The 26,088-nt window shown below is 45.3% G+C and overlaps 1 protein-coding gene across 1 annotated transcript in view; it reads right to left on the reverse strand.

Moving 5' to 3' along the window:
* Nucleotides 1–182: 182 nt before the first annotated feature.
* Nucleotides 183–26,088, reverse strand: part of LOC121582772 (membrane-associated phosphatidylinositol transfer protein 2-like) — an 80,039-nt gene continuing 54,133 nt past the window's right edge. The window contains exons 3-27 of the mRNA XM_041898869.2: nt 22,714–22,928; nt 22,019–22,137; nt 20,966–21,199; nt 14,042–14,389; nt 13,820–13,915; nt 13,561–13,671; nt 12,728–12,792; nt 12,109–12,199; nt 11,814–11,967; nt 11,530–11,719; nt 11,298–11,417; nt 10,929–11,152; nt 10,528–10,703; nt 9,617–9,787; nt 9,057–9,203; nt 8,657–8,824; nt 8,197–8,508; nt 7,474–7,622; nt 7,157–7,273; nt 6,951–7,067; nt 6,639–6,787; nt 6,333–6,482; nt 5,859–6,042; nt 3,644–3,772; nt 183–3,432 (exon numbers count right to left, since the gene is read on the reverse strand). Of these exons, the coding sequence (XP_041754803.2) occupies nt 3,073–3,432; nt 3,644–3,772; nt 5,859–6,042; nt 6,333–6,482; nt 6,639–6,787; nt 6,951–7,067; nt 7,157–7,273; nt 7,474–7,622; nt 8,197–8,508; nt 8,657–8,824; nt 9,057–9,203; nt 9,617–9,787; nt 10,528–10,703; nt 10,929–11,152; nt 11,298–11,417; nt 11,530–11,719; nt 11,814–11,967; nt 12,109–12,199; nt 12,728–12,792; nt 13,561–13,671; nt 13,820–13,915; nt 14,042–14,389; nt 20,966–21,199; nt 22,019–22,137; nt 22,714–22,928 (4,296 nt within the window). The 3' untranslated portion in view covers nt 183–3,072. The remainder of the gene's footprint in view (nt 3,433–3,643; nt 3,773–5,858; nt 6,043–6,332; nt 6,483–6,638; nt 6,788–6,950; nt 7,068–7,156; nt 7,274–7,473; nt 7,623–8,196; nt 8,509–8,656; nt 8,825–9,056; nt 9,204–9,616; nt 9,788–10,527; nt 10,704–10,928; nt 11,153–11,297; nt 11,418–11,529; nt 11,720–11,813; nt 11,968–12,108; nt 12,200–12,727; nt 12,793–13,560; nt 13,672–13,819; nt 13,916–14,041; nt 14,390–20,965; nt 21,200–22,018; nt 22,138–22,713; nt 22,929–26,088) is intronic.

Raw genomic sequence — 26,088 nt, forward strand, 5'->3', positions numbered from 1 at the left:
GCTCGTTGTCTCTGATTGGGGGTCTCTGAAGCACGGCGCTTGTATGTTCGATGACCAAGAAAAGTATGCACACATGACTGTAAGTCGCTTTGGATAAAAGCGTCTGCTAAATGGCATATTATAATATTATAATAATAATATTATTATTGGGGATCATACTTAGGCAGCCAGTTTTCCTGCCTGTGTTGTGGGATCTTGTTGTGTTCCTGTTTAGGCTTGTGTGTTAGCCCTTTGGACCGTCACGGTTAAGTTTGTTATTTTAGTTACTGTGTCGTGGGTTTATTAGTTAATAAACATGTACGCCTTTCACGCTGCACCTTGGTCCGACCCGTTTCTTAATGTACGTGACAATCTCCTATGCTACTGCACTTCAGTGGTGTCATAACAGGTTGCAATAAATACAACTTTCCATTTAGGTTGACTAGTTGACAATAGTAGCATGTCCCTAGAATCAAAACAACATGCTAGAGCTTACAAGCGCTCAAGTCATAAGTACAACCATAACCACATCCTATATAGCTAGCCATTATGCCCCTTATATGTGGACAATATATTGAATTAAAAAAGATCTACAATTCATAGATCTAGTCTGAATTACATTGTTAAAATACAGTATTGAACATGTGCCTTTTCAGTTAAAGCCACGCTGTCATGCTCTCAATGCAAGCCCCAACTCTTCTTACAACACAACACAAAGGAACGGTTGGATACAGCCTGGTACATTAGCTTTCCACACCCAACAACTGTCTCGTTTTTGGCACATTAACTTACATTATTCAGTAATCCTGACATTGAATAAATGTACATGAGTGTGCGTACTACTGCAGCACACATACCCTGCAATAATGAATAGTTATTATATCATGCACTACAAAGGTAACAATATGTAGCAACATGAGATGGTACCACGATTCTTCACCATAAACTAGTGCAAAAAACAACAATGAGGTTGAACAGGTTGAGACACTACAGCCGTTAGAGAGAGAGATTGTTGTTTTGGCCATGTGTTGGCATTGTGTGATTAGTAAATGGGGATATAATAGAAGTCAATGATAATACCTAACCATACAGTAGGAGTCAGGTATTAGATAACAGGATAGGTGTTCATCTAAAATGCTGTGTACAGGTTGCCATAGCTTTAGTGAAAGCATCAGTAACACTTTCTTTTATAGTCCGATACCAGCTGGTATTTGCTAAGGAATAACATTGTATATTCTCTGGTACTTCAGATAATGAATAACAATTAGAAACAACTTGGTATCAGATGGTGGGTATTATTAGGTAAAAAACAGGTATAAAAAAAAAACAGGATAGGGGAACTGTCAAATAAAGTGTAATCAAAGCATGTCTTCCTGCCTCTATTGAGGAGGTCTGGTCTGGTACACACTCTCACAGAGAACAGAGGGCCATCCTGTCTGCTCTCAGAATATTACACCCCTTCTTCCTGTGACCTCATCTCCTGTTCTCGTCTGTTTGTTAGAAATCATGAAAAGTCCAGTTTCCGTCCTTTGAATAGTGAGGGTTCGCTGAAAAGCTTAAATCACTGTGAAAAGCCTAGATCACTTTCAGTATCCAGACTGAAATGTAGTAATGTCCAATGAATAGCATTCATCACATCCCTCAAGAAGGAAAGAGCTCAGAGTCTCATAGGGAAGTCCACTGGAGTGTGACTGAATGGTGTGTAATGATAAAGGTTGATAGCTAAGAGGTGCTGCAGGATGAACTGAATGAATACCAACAGCATCATGCTTTTGGAAAACAGAGAAAGACACCGCTCCCCCACTGGTGGCTCAGAGGTATTGCAAGCAGATGGTCTGGTAAAGGGATTGTTGCTGTGTTCTGTCTGTACAGAGTTTAAAAGTGTCACTAATGTCTCCTGTTATGCCAAGCCTTGTCTAGCTCAGTCCTGGGTTCCTTCAGAGTCTGACTTATAAACGTGTCATTGGGGTTTAAGGCCTGGGACGGCCCACAGGCCATACTGAGAGACGTGGTGCAGTAGCTACTCTGTTACGGAGTGAAAAGGACTGGAGCTGAGCCAACGTCAACAGTAGAAATCACTGTGTAGTACCACACTGATAACAGAAGAAAATGGCCCAGGAACAGACTATAGAGGAAAATTGTACATCTCATCCATAACCTTTCCCCTCCCTCCCTTTTGTCTTGCATCTCTCTCTGTATCCACCCTCTTTCAATCCACCCCTCTCCCTCTTTCTTCTCCTCTTCCATCTCTCTTTCTTCAGGGTAGTGGTGCTTCTCTGTTGGGAGTGTGAGAGGACTCGTTTCTTATTGCCAGACACAGCGGGGTTAGAGGGAAGGAAGGAGAGAGGGAAGGAAGGAGGTGTGTCTCAGCGGAGATAGAGGGATAAAAACAGGTGAAGTTGTTGACTTGTTGCCATGGCTACAGACTGACCCCCTGACCTACACATGAGTCTTCTTTTGGTGGCTCCACTGTCCGGGCCTGTCCTGAGCTGGGGTGTTTGTATGTGTGTGAATTCCCATTGCCATCTAGGTAGAGCGAGTACATACAACCATTACTCAGACAAGGGTGGGCACTCCAGGACCCCAGGGGGCGACGATTAAGGCTTTTGATCGTTTGTTTTTGTTTATATTTTTCATTTATTTTACCTTCCAGTTATTTTCTTTTAGTGGCCAAGGTAGGTCATATAAAAGTCTTGACTGTGAGACTCTAATGCTACAGTATAAATGTATTTAGACCCTTTACAGCAAAGTTAGAGCACCTCCCATCTTTCTGGCTTTACTTCCATTTCACTCAACTCATCTGTTCTCTCTCTATTCCTTTCATATCTATTTCCCAAGAGACCCTGCTTCTTCCCCTCTCTCACCCTCTTTGTCCTCCCTCTCCCTCCCCTTTCACCTCCTCCCTGTCACTTTCCACCCCTCAGTAAACCTTATCCCTCTTTCATCCCATCCTTTCCTTTCTCTCTCTCTTAACCATACTTCTTCCTATCTCCATCCATCCTCCATCTCTCTCTCTGGGCCAGTCCAGAGATCATGGTGCTCCAGGTACAGTCAGGCAGGGTCCCCTCCCCCTGTAGCCCAGTCTGGTGAGTCCTATTTTGGACTGAGTAATCCTCCTGACCCCTCCTTGGTGCTCCCGGTGCGGCCCCAACACCCAGCTGCTATACTCATACTCCTCTGGGTCCCCGCTCCTGCTCTCTCCCTCTCCACCTCACATTGGCTCAGCGTGCGTTCCGTGCGTCCTGGTTGGCCAGGGGAGCTAGAGCCCGCCCCCCCAGTTGAGTTGATGGAGCGCAGGATGTGGTTACGCTTGCGGAGGTAGTCCCCCCCGGCGGCGCCCAGTCCGAAGCTTCCCTTACGGAGGACAATACGGGCGCTGGCGGTCTTGGCGGGACGAGACCTCTGACTGTACTCCATCTGGGAGAGATGAGACGCATAGCCGTCTGGGATGAACTGATAGAGAGGAGGGAGAGAGAGAGAGAGTGTGCGAAAGAGAGAGAGATAGAGAGAGAAAAAGAGAGTGGGTAGGAATTGAGGAGAGATCAGATCAATCACTCATCTACTAAACTATCCATCTATAGGAATACATTTGTGCATTCTATCTATTCATAAGTTGAAGTTGGAAGCTAAGCATCTCAACACTTTCTAAGAGCTAGTTTGGTACCTGACACTGGCTGGACATCTTCTTGGTGGGCCGTCCCACTATGTAGATGTGTGAAGGCGGCAGACCTAAGGAGGAGTACACTGTGATATCCTTAGTAGAGCCGTATGCAGCAAAGATCTTCATATGGGCCTGTACACACACAAACACACAGAGGAATGGACTGTTAGAAACACTACTTTAGAAGGGATAGTGTTGTTGTTACACTATATATACAAAAGCATGTAGACACCCCTTCAAATTAGTGGATTCAGCTATTTCAGCCACACCCGTTGCTGACAGGTGTATAAAATCGAGCACATAGCCATGCAATCGGCATAGACAAACATTGGCAGTAGAATGGTCTTACTGAAGAGCTCAGTGACTTTCAACGTGGCACTGTCATAGGATGCCACCTTTCCAACAAGTCAGTTTGTCAAATTTCTGCCCTGCTAGAGCTGCCCCGGTCAACTGTAAGTGCTGTTATTGTGAAGTGGAAACGTCTAGGAGCAACAACGGCTCAGACGCGAAGTGGTAGGCCACACAAGCTCACAGAATGGGGCCGCCGAGTGCTGAAAAGTTCTACAGCTGCACCATCGAGAACATCCTGACTGGTTGCATCACTGCCTGGTATGGCAACTGCTGGGCCTCCGACTGCAAGGCACTACAGAGGGTAGTGCGTACGGCCCAGTACATCACTGAGGCCAAGCTTCCTGCCATCCAGGACCTCTATACTAGGCGGTGTCAGAGGAAGGCCCTAAAAATTGTCAAAGACTCCAGCCACCCTAGTCATAAACTGTTCTCTCTGCAAGCGGTACCGGAGCGCCAAGTCTAGGTCCAAAAGGCTTCTTAACAATTTCTACCCCCAAGCCATAAGACTCCTGAACAGCTAATCATGGCTACCCGGACTATTTGCATTGTCCCCCCCACCCCACCCCATCCCCTCTTTTACACTGCTGCTACTCTGTTTATTATCTATGCATAGTCACTTTAACTCTACCCACATGTACATTTTACCTCAATTACCTCAACTAACCGGTGCCCCCGCACATTGGCTCTGTACCGTTACCCCTTGTATATAGCCTCCCTACTGTTATTTTATTTTACTGCTGCTCTTTAATTATTTTTTATTGAAATGTTTTACTTATCAATTTTTTACTTAACACTTATTTTTCTTAAAACTGCATTGTTGGTTAAGGGCTTGTAAGTAAGCCTTTCACTGTAAGGTCTACACCTGTTGTATTCGGCGCATGTGGCAAATACAATTTGATTTGATTTGATTTGAAGCGCGTAGCGCGTTCAAATCGTCTGTCCCCGGTTGCAACACTCACTACCGAGATCTAAACTGCGAAGCAACGTCAGCACAAGAACTGTTCGTCAGGAGCTTCATGAAATGGGTTTCCATGGCCAAGCAGCCGCACACAAGCCTAAGATCACCATGTGCAATGCCAAGCGTCGGCTGGAGTGGTGTAAAGTTTGCCACCATTGGACTCTGGAGCAGGGAAACGCGTTCTCTGGAGTGATGAATCACACTTCACCATCTGACAGTCGAACGGACGAATCTGGGTTTGGCAGATGCCAGGAGGACGCTACCTTCCCGAATGCATAGTGCCAACTGTAAAGTTTGGTGGAGGAGGAATAATGGTCTGGGGCTGTTTTTCATTGTTCGGGCTAGGCCCCTTAGTTCCAGTGAGGGGAAATCTTAACGCTACAGCATACAATGACATTCTACACGATTCTGTGCTTCCAACTTTGTGGCAACAGTTTGGGAATGCCCCCGTGCACGAAGCGAGGTCCATACAGAGATTGGTGTGGAACAACTTGACTGGCCTGCACAGAGCCCTGACCTCAACCCCATCAAACACCTTTGGGATGAATTGGAACGCTGACTGCGAGCCAGGCCTAATCGCCCAACATCAGCGCCCGACTAATGCTCTTGTGGCTGAATGGAAGCAAGTCCCCGCAGCAATGTTCCAACATCTAGTGGAAAGCCTTCCCAGAAGAGTGGAAGCTGTTATAGCAGCAAAGGGGTGACCAACTCCATATTAATGACCATGATTTTGGAATGAGATGTTTACATACTTTAGATCCACATACTTTTGGTCATGTAGTGTATTTGATAGTAGAAACCTAACTTAAAAACCCTAAGTCCCCTTACCCCAAGTCCCACTTACCCTTCCTCAACCCAAGCCGTACCCTTACCCCTACACCCTCATCTCTACCCTCCTGCCCCTCTTACCTCACAGATGAGGGCCTTGAGGAAGTTGGCCTTGTGTCTGAGTGGGTCGTGGACCAGGCCGTCACAGAAGGACACGATTCCATGAGGGAAGTTATGTTGAGACAGCCAGGCCACCACACGCTGCTTCTGCATGTCTGGACGACCCGTCACATACACTATCAGATAGCCCAGGTCCTGCCAGTGTCTGAAGGGAGGGAAAAAAAAGAAAAAAAGAAAAAAAGAAAGAAAGAAAAAAAGAAAAGAAAAAAAAAAAGAGAGAGAGAGAGAGAGAGAGAGACCAGGCTGTGGGTGAACAGGTGACACCCCAACAGGTCTGGTGTCTTATCTATCTATTTAGTTATTAATTTGCTGATTCACAACTTGTATGCCACACCAGCATTAGCTAGTGTGACTCCTGGTCAGGAACATAGCTACAACCCCATAACAGTACATAAAATACAAAGCACGATAGAATAAGACCCATCATGTTCCTACCTGACCACGTCCACAGCTCCAGCTCTGACCTTAGGGTCGCTGCCCATGATGGACACACTGGCAGCAAACGACCCGTCGATACTGAACACTACAAACTCTGTTCCCCGCGGCAACACCGTCAGGTAGCTGTCTGCAAACGTATGGTCACCCCTGAGAGTGGGAGGAGAGACAGGGGGAGGGAGGGAGAGGGTGTGGCAAGGGGGAATTGTAACTGAAAACCACATAATTTAACGCTTGTTCTCATACTCAAAAACACCCTGAAAACAAGAAAATCTGATATTTAAAGGGTTTAAACCCATAGCCTACCTGACGACCAGTTTGACAGGATAAACTCCAATGCCCAGCCTCTTGCTCTCTGGGATGACATAAGAGATGCGTCCGCTGCTATTGGTCAGCTCGGTGTCAAAGTACACCCACTCTCCTGAGGGGGGCTGGGTCATGATGTGGATGTCAATCTGGGGGACAGCAAGAGGAGGTTACAGTTTCAGAACACATCGGTATATTACATAAATAATTACTGACTTACCCATTGTTCCATTGACAAGCAATACATTATTTATGCTCAAATATCAAGTTTGTTCCACAAGACAAGTTTGCTTAAAATGAGTATAGCTTTACCTTCTCCCCAGTAAGAGTGACCATGTCCAGAGGGCCATACATGAAGCGTCCCATCACCAGCTGTGTTCCGTCCTCAGTGAACACAGCATCATTCACACGGTGGTTGGCCGTCACGTTCTACACACATAGACGTTTACCATGGTCAATATTTCTACAACTTGCCAACAGAAAGACTAAAAGGTGGTTCGGAAGTGGTCTGTCCTCACCCTGATCTTGACGTGGGTCCTCTTGCGGATCCACTTCTCTCTGGGTTTAGAGGGCTTGAACTCTGTCACCTCTTTCCCATCCAGCTCCAGAATACTGGAGTTCTCATGCCTCATCACCTGGAGGAGCAGACAGGGATGATTACATAGGCATTCATATAGCATTCGTGAGCCTAATAGGAGGCTATGCCTTTATATCTGGTTGCTAATATTCATATGGTCTTACCTATATGAGTAGGAAGGAAGCAATGTGAGTGTACTTCCAATATGATGTGGGGAAGAGGTCTATGCATTCATATGGCATTCATAAGCGGTCATACCTGTCTGAGTAGGAAGGAGACGACGTCAGTGGACTCCCAGTATGAAGCATGGAAGAGGTGAGGCAGGGCTACAGTGGGGAAGGCTGTGAGGGCATCAGGACAGTACAGGGCAAAGTCCATCCGCTTACTGCCCCACCACCGAGACGCAACTAAAGAGAGGGAGCGAGAGAGAGAGAAGTCTCTCAGTCAGCTACATTCCTGGCACAAAACAAGTGATACATAATCACAGTCGAGAAAATAAGACAGGGTTGTAAAAGATGTTGATGTGTATTTCTGGTCAATGACAGTTCCAGACAAAAAGAGGTTGCACAGTAGAGGGAAGTGTGCTCATCCAGAGATTTACAGTCCAGGGGAGAGGCTCTATAGTACAGAGTCACAGGTCCACACTGGAGTAGAATGGGGTTCCAGGGGCAGATTGAACTGGAGTAGAGGGACAGTTTTGATCGGAGGAGGGAGAGGGTAACATACAAGATCAGTGATTCCCAAATGGTGGTCCCTCTTTTCAATCCCAGCTAAAGACTGGGTCCTTGATTAAGGACAAAACTCCTGTTTGGGAAGCACTGCAGTACATTATATGGTAAAGGCTGTAGAGGAGAAGAGGAGAGAGAGAAGCTCTAGGACTGCAGTGGTTCAACTGTAGCTGGAAGGAGACCAATGACAGGGCACAAAGATGGGAGTAGTCCTGGGGGTCACACAGGATTCAAACCACAGTACCCAGACTACCTTGCTCTACGTCCATCAGCGTGTCTGGCGACGGGAGGTCAGAGTTCGTATCGGTGATGTCAGAGGTGACATCAGAGGTGACATCAGAGGTGACATCAGTGAAGTCAGACAGCAAGTCTGAGGAGACATCAGAGGCAGTGACTTCAGAGGTGACGTCATCGTCACCCTGCTCTGAGTCGGTGAGTCCGAGAGAGAGGAAGGGTCGGATCTTCTTCCTGGCCCGCAGAGAGGGGCTTCTCGAGGGGAGTTTAGGAAGAACTAGCTGGGAAAGGAGACCCAGCTTCTTCGATGGGCTGCTTTGGCATTTAGTAGCTACGGAGGGATCAAGGGTTGAAGAATGACAAAACAGAGGGGGCAAATTAATAAATAATCAAATGTATGTTATCTCCCTAAGCCACAAACACTAATGTTAAACGCAAAAAAGACAGATAAATCAAAAAGTATGAAGTCCAGTACTGACTGTTGGCGATGTTGGAGGCGGTGTATGAGTCGGCCATGCCTGACACCTGGCTGGCGATGCTGGCCTCGCTGGACCTACGGAGGCCCCTGGGGTGGAGGGGTCCGGTCAACGGGGAGGACGGGTACTGGCTGTCCACAAACACACCACAGTGGGAGTGGAGCACGTCGGCTATGGAGGGAGGGAGACACAGGAGAGAAAGTGTGTGTGTGAGAGAGCGGGAGGAGGGAGAGAGAGAGAGAAGTGGATTGATCAAACAATCAATCAATTTAATTGTATTTGTATAATGCTTTTTTACAAATAGAAATTAAATACAGACAAAGAGAGAGAGAGAGAGAGAGAAACAGACAGACAGAGAGCGGACAGAGCAGCAGACAGACAGAGACAGAGAAAGGGTACAGACTGTCGTTGAGCTGTGAGGCCTGTTGGGGCCAGTTGAGTACAGGGACGGGGATGCAGGTCTCATTGACGCCCCCCTCCTGGTAACGCAGGGGTACTGACAGGGGTACTGACTCCAACAGGAGCTGGGGGTTACTCTGCATCGTCTCCACTAGGGGAGGGGGGAGGGAACAGGGGAGAGAGAGAGATGGGAAAGGGGGGGAGACGGAGAGATGTGGAGAGGGGGCGGAACACGTGTGGGAGAGAGATAGGGAGGGAGGAGGCAGGAAAGACACGGGGGGAGACAGAGAGGCAGAAATAAACGGACGTAACAGACATGGACTAACTGACATACAACAGTACAGTACGTTATAACTGCTAAGACGGACAGACGTAACCCATTGTACATTATACCTGATAACACCTGCACACAGATATAGTACTATGAGAGCATATGGACATGTAAAGCAAAGCACACAGCGAGTTGAGTGCTTGCTTTTGGAGGAGAGATATCCCGGAGACATAAAGGAATAGTGTGTGTGTGTGTGTGTGTGTGTGTGCGTGTGCATGTGTATCTAGCCTCACCTAGCAGAGCCGAGTGTCCGTCCCCCAGAGGGAAGCGTTGGTAGCGGGGGACACAGAAGGGGGGCAGCTGGTGAAACCTCTTCTCTAGGAGGGGCTCCAGGCGGGAGGCAGAGGGGTCCGCTGGATGAAACAGGTTATACACCTGCTGACAAGCCGGACGCAACGCTGAGACTGGAGAGAAAGAGAGAGAGAGAGAGAGGTAAAGAAAAATATCTTCCCGTTATTTACATACAGGAACAGCTATCGGAGTTCCTTCCAAAGCTCACATATTGAAAATCATTTGACCAAACAATGGAGGATACTATGAACCACTTCCATCAAGGCTTCTTGTCTCAATGGTCCAGAAGTGACACAGGCAACTGCTGACGAGTCACATCTCTGGAACTCTCTAGAACTCCATGGAACCCCTGAAGACACCATGTCACAACCCTCTCTGTTTCCTCTGCTGCCTCTCAGCTCTTTTTTAAACCTCCTATCTCCTGATCTTAGTTCTTAGTTTACTTTGGACCATGTGTCTTGAATGTCATCCCTTGAATGTCACAGACAATGGACTTCTGGCATCAGAGATCTAAAACATGACTTCTAACCTCTGAAGTATGATGTTACCTCATTAAGGGATGTCCTGGCAGAGCCCGACCCCACAGCTGCAGGAAAAGACACTGTCACCGCACAGGTGCTGAGTAGCTTAGTTTACAGCTTCTCACTAAAATGTGATACTTTCTGTAAATACGATCATGAAAAGTGGTGACTTTGCTTATAGTCTATTTCTGCTTTAGCCAACTCCTTAAAAGGCCAACTCCATGCATGGCAAAGACTGTTGGCTGCAGTCGGAATATAGCCTATAGTCTACAGTATAGTCTAGTATAGTCTACTGGCTACTGAGATCAACCTCTGATGAAGGTCTTCCTCACCATCTATAGACGGCACCACAGTCTTCCTCAGCGCCAGCACCAGCCCCAGAGGAGAACCAAAGAGGAAGAAGTCTGCCACCTCGAAGTCCAGCCTACCTAGCGCCCCCCCTCCCTCTAGCATGGTACTGCTGGAGCGCCTCGACCCCGGGTCTGTTCTCAACACACTGCTGTGGAGACTGGAGAAACCGAGGGAGAGGGAGGGAGAGAGAGGGAAGGAAGGAAGGGGGGTAGAGATGGAGAGAGAGAAAGGGGGTGACAAAATAGAGGGGGAAAGAGTCACATGTTAGGTATAAACAGTAAAAAAGTTACATGGGCAAAGTGAACATTTGACAACAATGACGGTGATTGTCACTACACCTTGAATGTGTGTGTGTGTGTGCGTGCGCGCGCACGTGTCTCACCTGGACAGGAAGGCCTGGTGCTGTTTGATGGTGTCTAGTTCGTAGGTGGAGGAGTCACTGCGTTTGCGTGGCAGCATTGTCTTGGGGTCGTCAGGCCCTAAGCTGCGAGGAATGTCGATGTTACTGCGACTAAGATGGCGACTGCCCTCCAGAGTCGGAAGAGAAGACAGAGAGGACGGAGAGACACTGTTTATTATGATGCCTGGGGAGAGGAGGTCTGTGTCCTGGAGAGATGGAGGGCAAGGAGGAGAGAGAGAGAGAGAGAGAGAGGGAGGGAGGAAGGGGCCACACATAGTTAGTAGCAGTCAGATTTACAGCACAGATAAAGGAGAGAATTTGGGTGGAATTGAAAGGACTAGAGGAAGGTACCTGTACACTGACAGTGCTGCCTCGTCTGCTGCTGTTCTGGCTCTCTAAGACAGGGACGTTACTGCTGCACAGAGCATCAAACCCTAGGATACCACCTACACAGTCCCCGATCACACACACCTACAGGAGGAGAGAACGTACACCTTTAAGTTGAATATATAGAAAATAATCAGCAATAGATAGCAGAAACATCAGTGACCTCTAAACTTTGACTCCCGACCTCTGCACTGACCTGTCCGGAGAAGGATGTCCCTTCCAAGGACCTTAAGAAGTCCCCATACACCTGATTGGCTCGTTGGATGACGGTAGCCACGGCATCCTGGTACTGGGGAGCGGAGGTGGCCAATAGGGGCAGTGCAGCCAGAGGGATGTGGTCCTGACTGTTGGAGAGGCAGCCCTCATCATAACTATATGGACTGAGACTGGTCAGGAGAGATAGAGGGTTAGAGTATGTGTGTGTGCGTGTGTGTGTGTGTGCGTGCATGCATGTGTGCGCACATGTGTGTGTGTACTCACTTGGACACCAGGGAAAAGGCGTCGGCACACACCGCGGGGCAGGGGACCATGCGGATGGCGATGCGTCCTAGGGCTGCTGGATAATGGATCCTCATCACTCTCTCAAACGCTCCAGTCAGAGTGTTGACGTCCGCCTGCTTACTACTTGGCTCACCTGGGAATAATTATGAGTAAATAGTAATACAATATTGTTACATTGTCTTTACAAGAACAAACAAAGTAAGATGACTGTAAGTGTTTACTGTAACAGTTTAAGTGTTGTCTACTTTATAAATGAAGTTGTTATATTTGATACCTGCTCCAGTGTCTAGGATGTTACCCCCGTGAAGCACCAGGACGAGAACGTGGATCTTCGAGGGCGCCAGACACTGCTGAGACAACCCATCCTACGGGAGAAAGAGGAGGAGAGAGTGCGGACGTTGATTAGTTACCAATCAACATTCGCACTCTCTCCTGTGAAGGGGTAAAATCATGTAAATGAAAGGCATGGATTTGAAATAGAAAAAGAGACAATTCCACCACTCTCTATCAGAAATAAAACAACATCTTTTTTACAGCCTACAGTATGATCAACTAACACAACACCCTACTAATGTGAACCTACTCACACCACAGGGCTTTGGAGTCCTAAAGGCTACAAACCCCCTCTGAACCACAGTGCACTGAGGGCTAGGTCCAAAGATGCACAGTTTGACTGCAAACATTGTTGTTAATGTATTGTTATTACATTTTCTTAAGAACTTATGAAGCTATAGTTAGTAACCCTCTGTGAGAACTCATAATGTTGTTTACTAGTCTACTCTCGTACGTTCTTCATACTGCCATTTGTTTATTTGGATCCACATTAGCTTTTGCTGAAGCAGCAGCTACTCTTCCTGGGGTCTAGATGAAGAGATGTTACATTGGAAGCATACCTCAAGGAGTCTCTCCTCACTACTGGTGACTGCATACCCTTCACCCGACTCCTGATACAGGCTCTCTGTAAACAAACACACCAACACACATGCACAATTATTTTTCATTGAACAAATGAACTTCCTGAAGGACGATATAGGACATGAAAGTCTGAAATCTTAATGACGAATGGAGCGAGTGTGTGTGTGTGTGTGTGTGTGTGTGTGTGTGTGTGTGTGTGTCTGTTTCGATTTAGATTTTACTGGGATCCCCATTAGCCGACGCCAAAGGCGACAGCTAGTCTTCCTGGGGTCCGACACATAACGAAAAAGACATTATAGACAAAAATACTTTACAATTGACATACATTTAAAAATATTAGCATAGACATTACAGACTTACACGCATACATTACTACATCAAATCAAATCAAATTTTATTTGTCACATACACGTGTTTAGCAGATGTTATATCGGGTGTAGCGAAATGCTTGTGCTTCTAGCTCCGACAGTGCAGTAATATCTAACAAGTAATATCTAACAATTTCACAACATATACCCAATACACACAAAACTAGTAAGGAATGGGATTTAAGAATATATACATATATGGACAAGCAATGACAGAGCGGCATGGACTAAGATACAGTAGAATATTATAGAATAGAATGCAGTATATACATATGAGATGAGTAGTGCAAGATATGTAAACATTATTAAAGTGACTAGTGTTCCATTTCTTAAAGTGGCCAGTGATTTCAATATATACATATGCCTTAACTAGGTGTGTGTGTGTATGTGTGTGTGTGTGTGTGTGTGTGTGTGTGGGTGCTTGCGCGCGTGTGTGGTCCTACCCTGGCCCTCGTCCGTCTCTGTAGTCTCCATCTTGTCCATTAGGTCGTTGGAACTCCACTTGGTCATCTCCTTGGCATGTAACAACATCTCCTCATTTCCAGAGAAGTCCTCTGAGGAGACAGACATCAGTATAACATCAGTATAACATCAGTAACAGTTGATGTTGTAATAACATGTAATAACAGTCATATAACCACATTAAGTAACAGCTGATGTAGTAACTGTAATAGTGGTCTGTAATAAAATGTCTTAGCAAACCGTGAGCGTCAAAGAACTCGTCGTCCGTGCTGTCCTCTGAGTCACGAGCGATACTCTGCATCCGCCACTCTGAGATGTTCTGGTGGACGGGGCTTCCTGTGTGGACAGGAAATAGGAATAGGAGTTGCATCAGTGAGGGAACTATTCTCTCTGGGTTGATTTGAGACTTTGGGACTTGGGAAGTTGGTAATTATTGAACAGAGAAATGCATTCCCCACTAACCTCCTCTCTTAGAGGATCTATTAGACGACTTGGACGAAGTCGACCACTGCTTGGTGAGCTCTCCACGCGTCTGTAATGTATCTCCCAGCCCTGTCCGTCCTCCGTCCACCTCTCCCGCCTCCCCCAGGGCCTTCACCCCCTCCTGGTCCTGGTCAGGGTTGGGAGGAGTCCCGTTGGTCTCTGCCGCCCCCTCCTCTGTGTCATTGAGGCTGTACTGGGCCATCTTCCTGGCCAGGGCTAGCTGGGTCTCCAGCTCCAGCTGTCTGATGTCCTCTATGGTCAGACCATACCACTCATCTTGCCAGCACCATGCCTGCCGGTGGGCCCGCACCATCACCTTACGCAGGCCTGGGTGGAGGGGTGGTGGAGAGGACAGGTTAGTATGATAACTAACTAACTAACACACCATCACCTTACGCAGGGGAGGAGGAGGAGGTGGGAGGGAAGAGCAGGAGATTAATAACATTATCACCGCGATCTCTCTCTCAATTCCAATCAATTTAATTATTTTCCTTTCTCTCAATACCCATCAATCGTGCATGCATTCATTAGAAATAAACTAATGAGCCTGTCAGTCATAATGTACTGAACAAGCGCCATACAGGAACAACACACTGAGCAGTCACACAACACAACACACATATACTAGACACACAGGTACAACACAAACACACACCTAGCAGGTGATTCAACATTCAACTCAGCCATAACACGAGATGATTAAATGAGCTTTGTGTATAAATTAAGAGAGTGTATATAAACAAACAGCAGTAGGTCAGTGTGTGTTAGTGATGCGCGGGTTGACTCATAACCTGCAGTCCCTGTGGTTATATCCTCGGAACGGGCGGGTTTTGGTTAATGAAATATTGTGTGGATGAACAGGGGGTGAATAAAGAGAAAAAAATGCATTTAAAAAATCTATAATAATTATTGTGCAATTATTTCAATATTCATATTTATAGGCTACATTGAGGTTTTTCTTTCATTATTTTTATCTGGCATTAGTGCGTAGGTCTTTTCATAAAAGCATGCGGAGGGTGTGATTTATTGTTTGACTTTTTCACAAAAGCATGCGCACAGTGTCAATTTAGTCTATTGTTGGAAATTTGTTGTTTCAGAAAAACAGTAGGCTACTGTTCAATAGGCCTAAATATTCACTGAGGTAAGACGGAGCTGATCGTGGACTACAGAGAAACGGAGGGCCGAGCACGCACCCATTCACATTGACGGGGCTGTCATGGAGCGGGTAGAGAGCTTCAAGTTCCTCAGTGTCCACATCACTAAGGAATTATCATGGTCCAAACACACCAACACAGTCGTGAAGAAGGCACGACAACGCCTCTTCCCCCTCAAGGGGCTGAAAATATTTGGCATTGGCTCTCAGATTCTCAAAAAGTTCTACAGCTGCACCATTGAGAGCATCTTGACTGGTGGCATCACCTCTTGGTATGGCAACTGCTTAGCTACAGACAGTAATGCGTACGGCCCAGTACATCACAGGGGCCGTGCTCCCTGCCATCCAGGACCTGTATACCAGGCAGTGTCAGCGGAAGGCCCTAAATATTGTCAAAGACTCCAGCCACCCAAGTCATAGACTGTTCTCTCTGCTGCCGCACGGCAAGCGGTACCGAAGCGCCAAGTCTGGGACCAAAAGGCTCCTGAACAGCTTCTACCCCCAAGCCATAAGACTACTGAACAGTTAATCAAATGGCTACCCTGAATAGATGTATTCACCCCCTTTTTATTTGCACTGACTCTCTTGCGCCAGCTCTATGCACACTCGCTTGACTACCCAAACACTCACACATACTACACTGACTCTCCAACACACACACACACTACATACGCTCACACACACAAAACACATGCATATTGACGCCACACACACACACAGACACACTTTCACACTCTTCACATACGCTGCTGCTACTCTGTTAATTATCTATCCTGATTGCCTAGTCACTTTTACCCCTACCTACATGTACATATTCCCTCAATTTCCTCACCTACCTCATACTCCTGCACACTGACTCAGTACCGGTACTCCTTGTATATAGTCTCGTTACTTTATTGTATTACTATTTACTTTTTTACTCTGCATTATTGAGAAAGGGCTCGTAAGTAAGCATTTCACAGTACATTCTACACCTGTTGTATTCGGCGCATGTGACAAATATAATTCCATTTGAGTTTAATAAATATGGAAGAAAAACGTAATTGTTCAATAAATGTTGAAGAGAAAGAAAAGGGAACTGTACAGCACATGTTCTATATTTGCGGGTTAGGGTCGGTGCTGGCCTCAGAAAAAAAAAAAATGAGACTCGAAATTGAGCTCAGGTGCATAATGTTTCCATTCATCATTCTTGAGATGTTTCTACAACTTGATTGGAGTCCACCTGTGGTAAATTCAATTGATTGGACATGATTTGGAAAGGCACACACCTGTCTATATAAGGTCCCACAGTTCACAGTGCATGTCAGAGCAAAAACCAAGCCATGAGGTCGAAGGAATTGTCCGTAGAGCTCCGAGACAGGATCTGGGGAAGGGTACCAAAAAAATTCTACAGCGAGGTCCCCAAGAACACAGTGGCCTCCGTCATTCTTAAATGAAAGAAGTTTGGAACTACCAAGACTCTTCCTAGAGCTGGCCGCCCGGCCAAACTGAGTAATCGGGGGAGAAGGGCCTTGGTCAGAGAGGTGGTCACTTTGACAGAGCTCCAGAGTTCCTCTGTGGAGATGGGAGAACCTTCCAGAAGGACAACCGTCTCTGCAGCACTCCACCAATCAGGCCTTTATGGTAGAGTGGCCAGACGGAAGCCACTCCTCAGTAAAAGGCACATGACAGCCCGATTGGAGTTTGCCAAAAGGCACCTAAAGGACTATCAGACCATGAGAAACAACATTCTCTGGTCTGATGAAACCAAGATTGAACTCTTTGGCCTGAATGCCAAGCGTCTGGAGGAAACCTGGCACCATACCTACGGTGAAGCATGGTGGTGACAGCATCATGCTTTGGGGATGTTTTTCAGCGGCAGGGACTGGGAGACTAGTCAGGATCGAGGGAAAGATGAACGGAGCAAAGTACAGAGAGATCCTTGATGAAAACCTGCTCCAGAGCGCTCAGGACCTCAGACTGAGGTGAAGGTTCACCTTCCAACAGGACAATGACCCAAAGCACACAGCCAAGACAATGCAGGAGTGGCTTCGGGACAAATCTCTAAATGTCCTTGAGTGGCCCAGCCAGAGCCCGGACTTGAAGCCGATCGAACATCTCTGGAGAGACCTGAAAATAGCTGTGCAGCGACGCTCCCCATCCAACTTGACAGAGCTTGAGAGGATCTGCAGAGAAGAATGGGATAAACTCCCCAAATACAGGTGTGCCAAGCTTGTAGCGTCATACCCAAGAAGACTCGAGGCTGTAATCACTGCCAAATGTGCTTCAACAAAGTACTGAGTAAAGTTCGGAATACTTATGTAAATGTGATATTTCATTAATTAATTTTTTTATATATAATTTGCAAAAATGTCTAAAAAACAGTTTTTGCTTCGTCATTATGGGGTATTATGTGTAGATTGATGAGGGAAAATAACAATTTTATCCAATTTTAGAATAAGGCTGTAACCTAACAAAATGTGGAAAAAGTCAAGGGGTCTGAATACTTTCCGAATGCACTGTTTTATGATGACATTTTGTGAAATTCATTTGAACTTCGGTGAGGGTTTTTTCGACACTTTTTTTGGGGCGTTTTTCAGGCGAAGGTCTTTTAAGGGAGTATGCGAGGACACTCCTTCAGTTCGGCTAGCCGAGCTTGGCTAGTCGCCACCCGAACTAAAGCATACTGACGCCTTAAGCAGTAGTAAATCACTGTCACTGTCATGATGCAGACTGATGAGCTGACAGGAGAACACTGGCAGGAAATTAATTTCTTATCTTCTCTCTCTCTCCGTCCATCCCTTTCTCGCTCTTCATCATTCTTCCTTTATTACCACCATGTTTCGCTCTACTTCTCCCTCTGTCACTCACTCTCTCATTCCCGATCTCTCATTCTCAGTCCTACTGTCTTTTTCTCATCTTTTCTCGTTTTCTCTTCCTTCCTTCCCCACACATCTCTCCAGGTCTGAAACCAACCCAGTGACTCACAAACATCCCGCCTTCTTCCCTGACAATCCCAGCCACAGTGATCGATTGACAGGCCAAACTGTTAAGAATGTGGCCAGGATAATGCATGACAATGAGGAAATAAAATCGAAAATGTGAGGAATATCATTATTTTACCCAATAAGAATTAGAATGTTGTACTTAGTAGGTTAAGTAAAAACATAGTTAAATTGCACATTAAGTTTTATTTTAATTTTTGTCACAAATAATGTGATCACAGTAATGTAGTATAATTATAAATGTGAATTTTGATGTTTCTCAATATGGCGATATTATCTGGTAGGGCATTGAACAAGAACTGTCAACTTGAAAATGTAAACTGGAGTTTTGCATTTACATTTGGTCATAGATTATGCTCACATAAAAACAATATTGCATACGTATGATTAATTTAATCATTATTGTGCAATATTTTTAGCAGCTATATCCATAAATTGCGGCCCCAAATCTGCAATAAAAATAATAAAATGTAGCTTTGGTAATATGGGTAATATTTGAACAGTTTGGGGTGGAACAGGGGTCTCCAACCTCTTCTTTAATAAGAGCTACTTCATTAAAAAATGAAAATTATTCGACCTACTCATATAGGCTACCGCTTGCATATTTTATTATTGTGCAGGCCTAATTGAATGAATAAAAACAAAGAACAGCACTCTCTGCATACATAATGTGATTGCGTTTTGGTTCTTAAAACCACACATTTTGAACAAAAATCATTCTCCTTTAGCCTACCTTGAGAATCTTGCCTTTTTAAGATGAGATCAAATAAAATAGTTTTACATTTGAACAAATCTGTAACCTGCAGTTACAGGAATAGGCTACTATAAAATGGTCATTCTGTTTAATAATGGCCTTTTAAACAACACACCACAGTGAGTAGGCTACATATTGGATAAGAAATTGTGAAAAAACAGAATAATCATGAAAAGTATGAGGAATAACAAAAGTGTAGTCTCAGCAAGCCGTTGACCGTTCCACTTTTTTACAACATTAACTTTTTTGGTGCTGTTGTTTGAAGCGCAGTCACAACATCACCATCATTTTTTTATTTTATTAACTTGTCTCACATATTTGATGCAACTAGGGTAGAAATTGCTTATTTGGTCGATATTACTTACCAAGCCAAACAGAGCTGTTTTTATCGAGGTACAAATATCCTGTGCTTTTTCATCATAGGTGCACACAGACACAGCTTGGCTACATTGTAACCGCGAAGTGGCAACGGTGCGCTCGCATATGGGGCTCAGCCAGGACTGTTACTATTGTAACTGAATGAAAACATTTTAATAATGTAATTTAACCGATTGATGTTGGGAAAATAGATGACAAAAATGGTGTTAAATACCTGTGAACAGCTTGGGGAGAAAAAATATGTCACATTTAATTATGTAATATAGTCCTACTGATTATTTTTCATTATAAACTGGGTGGTTGGAGCCCTGAATGCAGATTGGATGACACCGGTATGACAAAACATGTATTTGTACTGCTCTAATTACGTTGGTAACACATTTATAATAGCAATAAGGCACCTCGGGGGTTTGTGGTATATGGCCAATATACCACACCCCTTCATGCCTTATTACTTAAGTATACTTGTGAGCTACTCATTGACAGCCTGCGAGCTACTGGCCATGCAGGTTTCCACCATCGCTTGATCCTTCATTCATTATTGCACTAGACAATAAACTTTTATGAGAACAGTCAGCCCTCGAATGCTAGCTACCAAATCAGTGTTGAAACAAGCTAGAAAATATGAGCTAATATGAGCAGCTAATAGCCAATGCCATGGCAAGCAAGGTGGGAATTAAGCAATGTAGCTAGCCTGTTATGCTATCGATGATGCTAACCGTTTAGCTAGCTAACGTCAGCAAGCTAAATACATGGCTCTGAGTCTGGCTGGAACTGGCAGAGTATGGGGTAACGTTAGTTACACCCTGTTAAGGGTGAATTAAATCCTTCAACATCTTGCTAGCTACATTCGCGATGCCAGCTGCAGTCACATATTGGCTACCTAGCAACATTACATCATTTCTAATTTCTGGAGACAGTGGAAATGCAATTTGAGCTAGCCCACCAAGGCCAGCCCAACCTGGGTTGACTTCAAAGTTCCAATGGAAACGGGGATTAATCAGCTTGGCTGTTTATGAACTTCTGTTTGTACCTCCGCACGGTAAAGCAACGCATGAGTTTAAAATACTGAGCGCATGCGGTACACAGAACGCACCACAGCCTAGTGCAGCATTCCAAACGTAGCATTGCGGAATGCTCCATTGACAATTAATGACTTCAGTCGGAACGCAAAGAGTTTAACGCATCTGGTGGACATGAGGCTTGATGTTTTTTGCATCCCTAGTCTAAACAGCCAAAGTAAAATGACTGATGAATTTGCTCATGGTGAACGCGCCACTCAAATGAAATAACAACACCCTGAGTGCATCGGACATGAAACAACGATACAAATTTAACAACAGCACATCAAAATAGATTTTTAAAAAATTATTTTGCAGATGTCTATTCATTTTAAAAACCAGTCGTGCAACTAGTGCTTTCTAACTGCACTGAACCAAAACCTTTGAGTGGTCAAAACCATTCATCTTGAGGGGGAGGGGGTGCAAAATCAAATCTGTTAATTATTATTTTATGGCAAAAAAGTGGGGGTGCAAAATCCTATGTTTGCACCTCTATTTTGAAAGTGGGGGTGCAGCTGCTCTGTTTGCTCCATTGCTTAGGTGCCTATGCACACACACACACACAGTACCTACCAACATCATGTATGAAGCGTTCTATCTTGGACTGCATGCCCCAGTATCTGAACTCCACCTTGCAGAGCTTGTAGGCACACATGACCGTGTTCTGGGTAGGATTCTGGTTGATGAGTTCGATCCAGTCGTCAGTCAGTGGTCCTCGCTGGGTTTTCTCTGATACGTACAGCTTAGGGTCCTCCTCGACCAGGTACTCATGGGGTGCAATGTAGTCCTTCACAATGTCAATGGGGTCTGGAGATAAAACACACAGTCAGCACACAGACCAAAATTAGCCATGTAGCGAATTATGAGATGATTACTTATTGACATTCCTTGACTATGTCTAATTTTGGAGAGAATGGGTGCAGACGGAACCAGAATAGAATTGAGAAAAGCACAGGCCTTTAAAAGCGTTAGTCGGAGGAACAATAGTACTGCTGGCTTGAAGCCACTAGAGGTCTTCACTGCTCTGCTCCACGACCAGAGTGTGTTGCTACGTGTGTATGTGTTGTGTGTGTGTGTGCCTGCATGCATGCACTTGCATGCTTGGGTGGCTGTGTCAGAGAGATGTGCTGCTGCACACAAAGAGCAACGACAAACACCTGTAGCTCAGTTGGTAGAGCATGGCGCTTGCAACACCAGGGTTGTGGGTTCGTTTCCCACAGGGGGCCAGTATGAAAATGTATGTACTCACTAACTGTAAGTCGCTCTGGATAAGAGCATCTGCTAAATGACTAAAATGTAAATGTAAAATGTACTATGTGTGCGTGAGCTACTATCCCCTATAGACATTACTCTGTGTGTGTATGTGTGTGTGTGTGGTTCTGTAATCATCCCCCTGCAGAGTCAGTCTGGGCCACACTGCACTGTGGGAGTGGCGTTGCAGTATTAAGCCAGCCAGCAGCTCACACTCAAACACATCAGCAGCAGTATAAGACGGAACACACGCTGTCTGCATCTTAAAGACCATAGCGTGTGTGAAACAGCGAATTGCTGACTGCTCTCTGAAATCCATGAAGCCCAGACAGAGACTGAGAACAGTAGGCTTGAGAAGGCTTGTGTGTAACATACCTACAGTCCTTGTTCTTTTTTCTGCTGATGACAGATTGAAGCACTCTTGTGTTCCTGTGTCAGGTTTATAATACGTCTCAATGTCTATGGAGAACTTCTCTACGAATGGACAGGTATACCTGGAGAGAGAGAGGGAGAGAGAGGGAGGGAGAGAGAGAGGGATGAGTAATGTGGAAAAAGGGGAGAAGGGGGGAGGAGGGTTTAGGAGAATGTCTCTTTCACATCTTGTCTTTGTGTAGGCGTGTAGGTTTGAGATGCACAACTCCGGGCCTCAGGGCCACACATGTATGTGTGTAATGATGTAAGTGTGTGTGCATGCATACATGTACATACGAGAACCCTTTGAAGAACCCTTTTTGGTTCCAGAGAGTGTAGGGTGTGTGTGCATACTATACGTGTGTGTTCCCTCTCATCGTGTGCGTGTGTATGGTAAGGTGTGTGTACATACTATATACAGGTGTAGGATCTTAATTTGATCACCCTGTTGCAAGATAACTTTCCTTCAATGCAGGAAATGTAAAACTTGTAGTGTATTTGAGGTCTAAAAAGGCTTCTGAAGTTTGTAATTTCCACTTTGAAATTTCAGACTTCATTTTCCCTTACGAAAAATGTATCAACCCCTACACAAATGTCCATTAGTTATAATCAACATAATAATTCACATTATTTTCCTGCTGTAGCAAACTGTCTCTCACCGTGTGCGTGTGTATGGGTAGGCGTTCCAGGACTCCTCTTCCACGCGTAGAGCAGCCTGAGGCAAGATGGAGCAGAACCATGAGGGGATGTGTTTCCCGATGTGGTACACCTTGTGTGTGTACTGTCCTGACCCGCCTGGACCATCCTCATACGGCTTGTTCTCTAGGATCTCCACCCCACTGCCCTCACCACAACTCTCCTCTCGGCTCTTCTTCTGCAAGAGGAGTGGAGAGAAGAAGAAGGGGGAGTCAGGGCCTGCTTTTCAGTTGAACAGGTTACGGCGTACACACATGTATACCAACATGTACACACACACACACAAGACTTCATCCTCGGCTCAAAGCTGAATGTATTCTAATCATAAAGATGACCAAAGTGCTGAGTTAGGAGAAAAATGTCTGCCACGTCAAAATATTCCCCTCTCCAAAATAAAACCTCTCCCTGTCACTCCTCCTTCCTCCAGTCCTTTTTTCTCTTCCTCCCTCCTGCTCTCTCTCCTCCTCTTCCTCTCCTGGCAGTCTAGTGATGTATTAGCTTTCATCCTTCCTCATAGATGAGGAAGAGGAGAGAGGGAGAGAGAAAGTGAGTAAGAGAGAGAAAGAGAGAAAAAGAGAGAGAGAGAGACAGAGAGAGAGAGACAGACAGAGAGATAGAGAGATGAGAGAGAGAAAAAGAGAGTCATATGGAGAGGAGAGAAAGAGAAAAGATTTGTCATGGGTCCTCAGATCCTCAAAAAGTTCTACAGCTGCACCATCGAGAGCATCCTTACTGGTTGCATCACCGCCTGGTATGGCAACTGCTCGGCCTCCGACTGCAAGGCACTACCACAGCTTCTACCCCCAAGTCATAAGACTCCTGAACAGCTATTCATTGCTACCCGGAATATTTGCACTGCCCCCCCACCCCCACCCCCCTCTTTTACGCTGCTGCTACTCTGTCTATTATTTATGCATAGTCACTTTAACTCTACCCACATGTACATATTACCTCAATTACCTCGACTAGCCGGTGCCCCCGCACATTGACTCTGCACCGGTACCCCCCTGTATATAGCCTCCCTACTGTTATTTTATTTTACTGCTGCTCTTTAGTTATTTGCTGTTCTTTTTTTTACTTAACACAACAACAAAAAAAGATTCTTTAAAAAATGCATTGTTGGTTAAGGGCTTGTAAGTAAGCATTTCACTGTAATGTCTACACCTGTTGTATTTGCCGCATGTGGCATATAAAATGTGCTTTGATTTGATTTGATTTGAAGATACTATCTCTGAGACCACAAGACTGTGTCTGAAATGGCACCCTATTCCCTAAAGTGCACTACTTTTGATGGACCCTGGTCAAAAGTAGTGCACTAAATAGGGAATAGGGTTTCATTTGGGACATACCCAGGTCTGAAGAAGCACCAGACCTAACAGGGCATAATATGGCAGTCAACCTGGGAAACTGTAGCAGATTGATCTCATAGTGTCTGGTTAATCCAAGAGAAGCTAGGTCACCCATTACACCAGCATAATTCCCATTATTCCCATGTAGCCTCCAGGCCTCACTATGGCTGTTTCCCAAATGGAACACTATGGCCCTGGTCAAAAGTAGTGCTCTATAATGGAATAGGAATAGGATGCCATTTGGGACGCATCCTCTCTCGCCTTCTGTAGATATGAGATGGGGTTTTAAGGAGTGGTGAGGAGCGAAGGTCGTAAGAAGCGGTGGAACAGCTCGGAAATTGCAGTCATTTAGTATGTAATCTAATTTAGGAGCAGAGCTGAGGGCCTTCCATTACCCTCCCCAGCCCTCTGAAGGCCTCTACCACAGGGAACGGAGTATTAGCTGCTTAATATGAGTGGAAACTCTCCATAATATGAGTGGAAGCTCAGAGAGTATCTGGTTATGGAGTCAGTCAGTATACTGTGCAGCAGTGGTTCCCAACCCTGGTCCTCAAGTACCCCTAAAAGTTCGCATTTGATTGTAACCCTTGACAAGCACACCTGATTCAACTTGTCAACTAATCATCAAGTCCTCAATGAGTTGAATGAGGTATGTTTGTCCAGGGCTAAAACAAAAATGTGTACTGCTTTGGTGCTTTGGAGCAAAGGCTCTAATAAGGAAATGTGACATTAGTTTTGAGACAGCCCCAAGGGAGATATCTAATGCTGGACCACACACATACACACACACACTGACAACGCACACATACACACACACACACACACACATACACATCTGCGGCTGTGTCTGCTCACACTGTGGGAGCAGCATACCAGCACTTCATTACAGCACTGACAGGTCACATCACGCCTGCCCTGACACACACACAACCACCCAAACACACATGCATGCACAGAGAGTCCATGGTTGAGCTGCCCATCATCAATCGGTTCCTCCACAGCAGAGAGAGAGGGGGTAGAGAGAGAGGGGGGGAGAGGGAGAGAGAGAGAGAGGGAGAGAGAGAGAGAGAGAGAGAGAGAGAGAGAGAGAGAGAGAGAGAGAGAGAGAGAGAGAGAGAGAGAGAGAGAGAGAGAGAGAGAGAGAGAGAGAGAGAGAGAGAGAGAGAGAGAGAGAGATATATCTGCACCTGAGGATTGTTGCCTCGAGGGCAGAACAGAACAGAACACGCCAGTTAGAGAAAGAAAGAGGAACTAAGAGTATGTCTAGGTGGGGTTCATCTCAATAGTCTAAAGTGATCTCCTCACTAGAATTGTATTCAAATACTATTTAGGGTATTTAAATTACTTTCAAAGACATTTCAAAGTAAGAATTTTGATATTTTTATTTTAAAATACAACTAGTTGAATATTGGAATGTATTTGGAAATACACTTGGAAAGTATTGGCATGTATTTGAAAATACTCAAATACACAGAGTGTATTTTCAAATACAAATATTTAAATACTCCATGCATTTGAACCCAGGTCTGGTCCTAGCCTCACATGCCACCCTGATCTCTCAAGCTTACATGAATGGTTCGACGCACGGATAGCGAACCATTCCTGTAAGCTCGAGAGATCAGGGTGACATGCAAGGCTAGTTTGTTGCTAGGGGTATTTGAAATACTGTATCTGGAAATAAGTATTTGAAAATAGTTTAGGCTTTTTATAGGAAGTTATTTGAAAATACTTTCAAATACTTTTACATTTACATCATTTAGCAGACGCTCTTATCCAGAGCGACTTACAAATTGGTGCATTCAATTTATGATAGCCAGTGGGACAACCACTTTTTTTTTTTATGGGGGGGGTTAGAAGGATTACTTTATACTATTCCAGGTATTCCTTAAAGAGGTAGGGTTTCAAGTGTCTCCGGAAGGTGGTCAGTGACTCCGCTGTCCTGGCGTCGTGGGGGAGCTTGTTCCACCATTGAGGTGCCAGAGCAGCAAA

Source organism: Coregonus clupeaformis, chromosome 15, assembly GCF_020615455.1.
Source record: "Coregonus clupeaformis isolate EN_2021a chromosome 15, ASM2061545v1, whole genome shotgun sequence".
Classification (NCBI taxonomy): domain Eukaryota; kingdom Metazoa; phylum Chordata; class Actinopteri; order Salmoniformes; family Salmonidae; genus Coregonus; species Coregonus clupeaformis.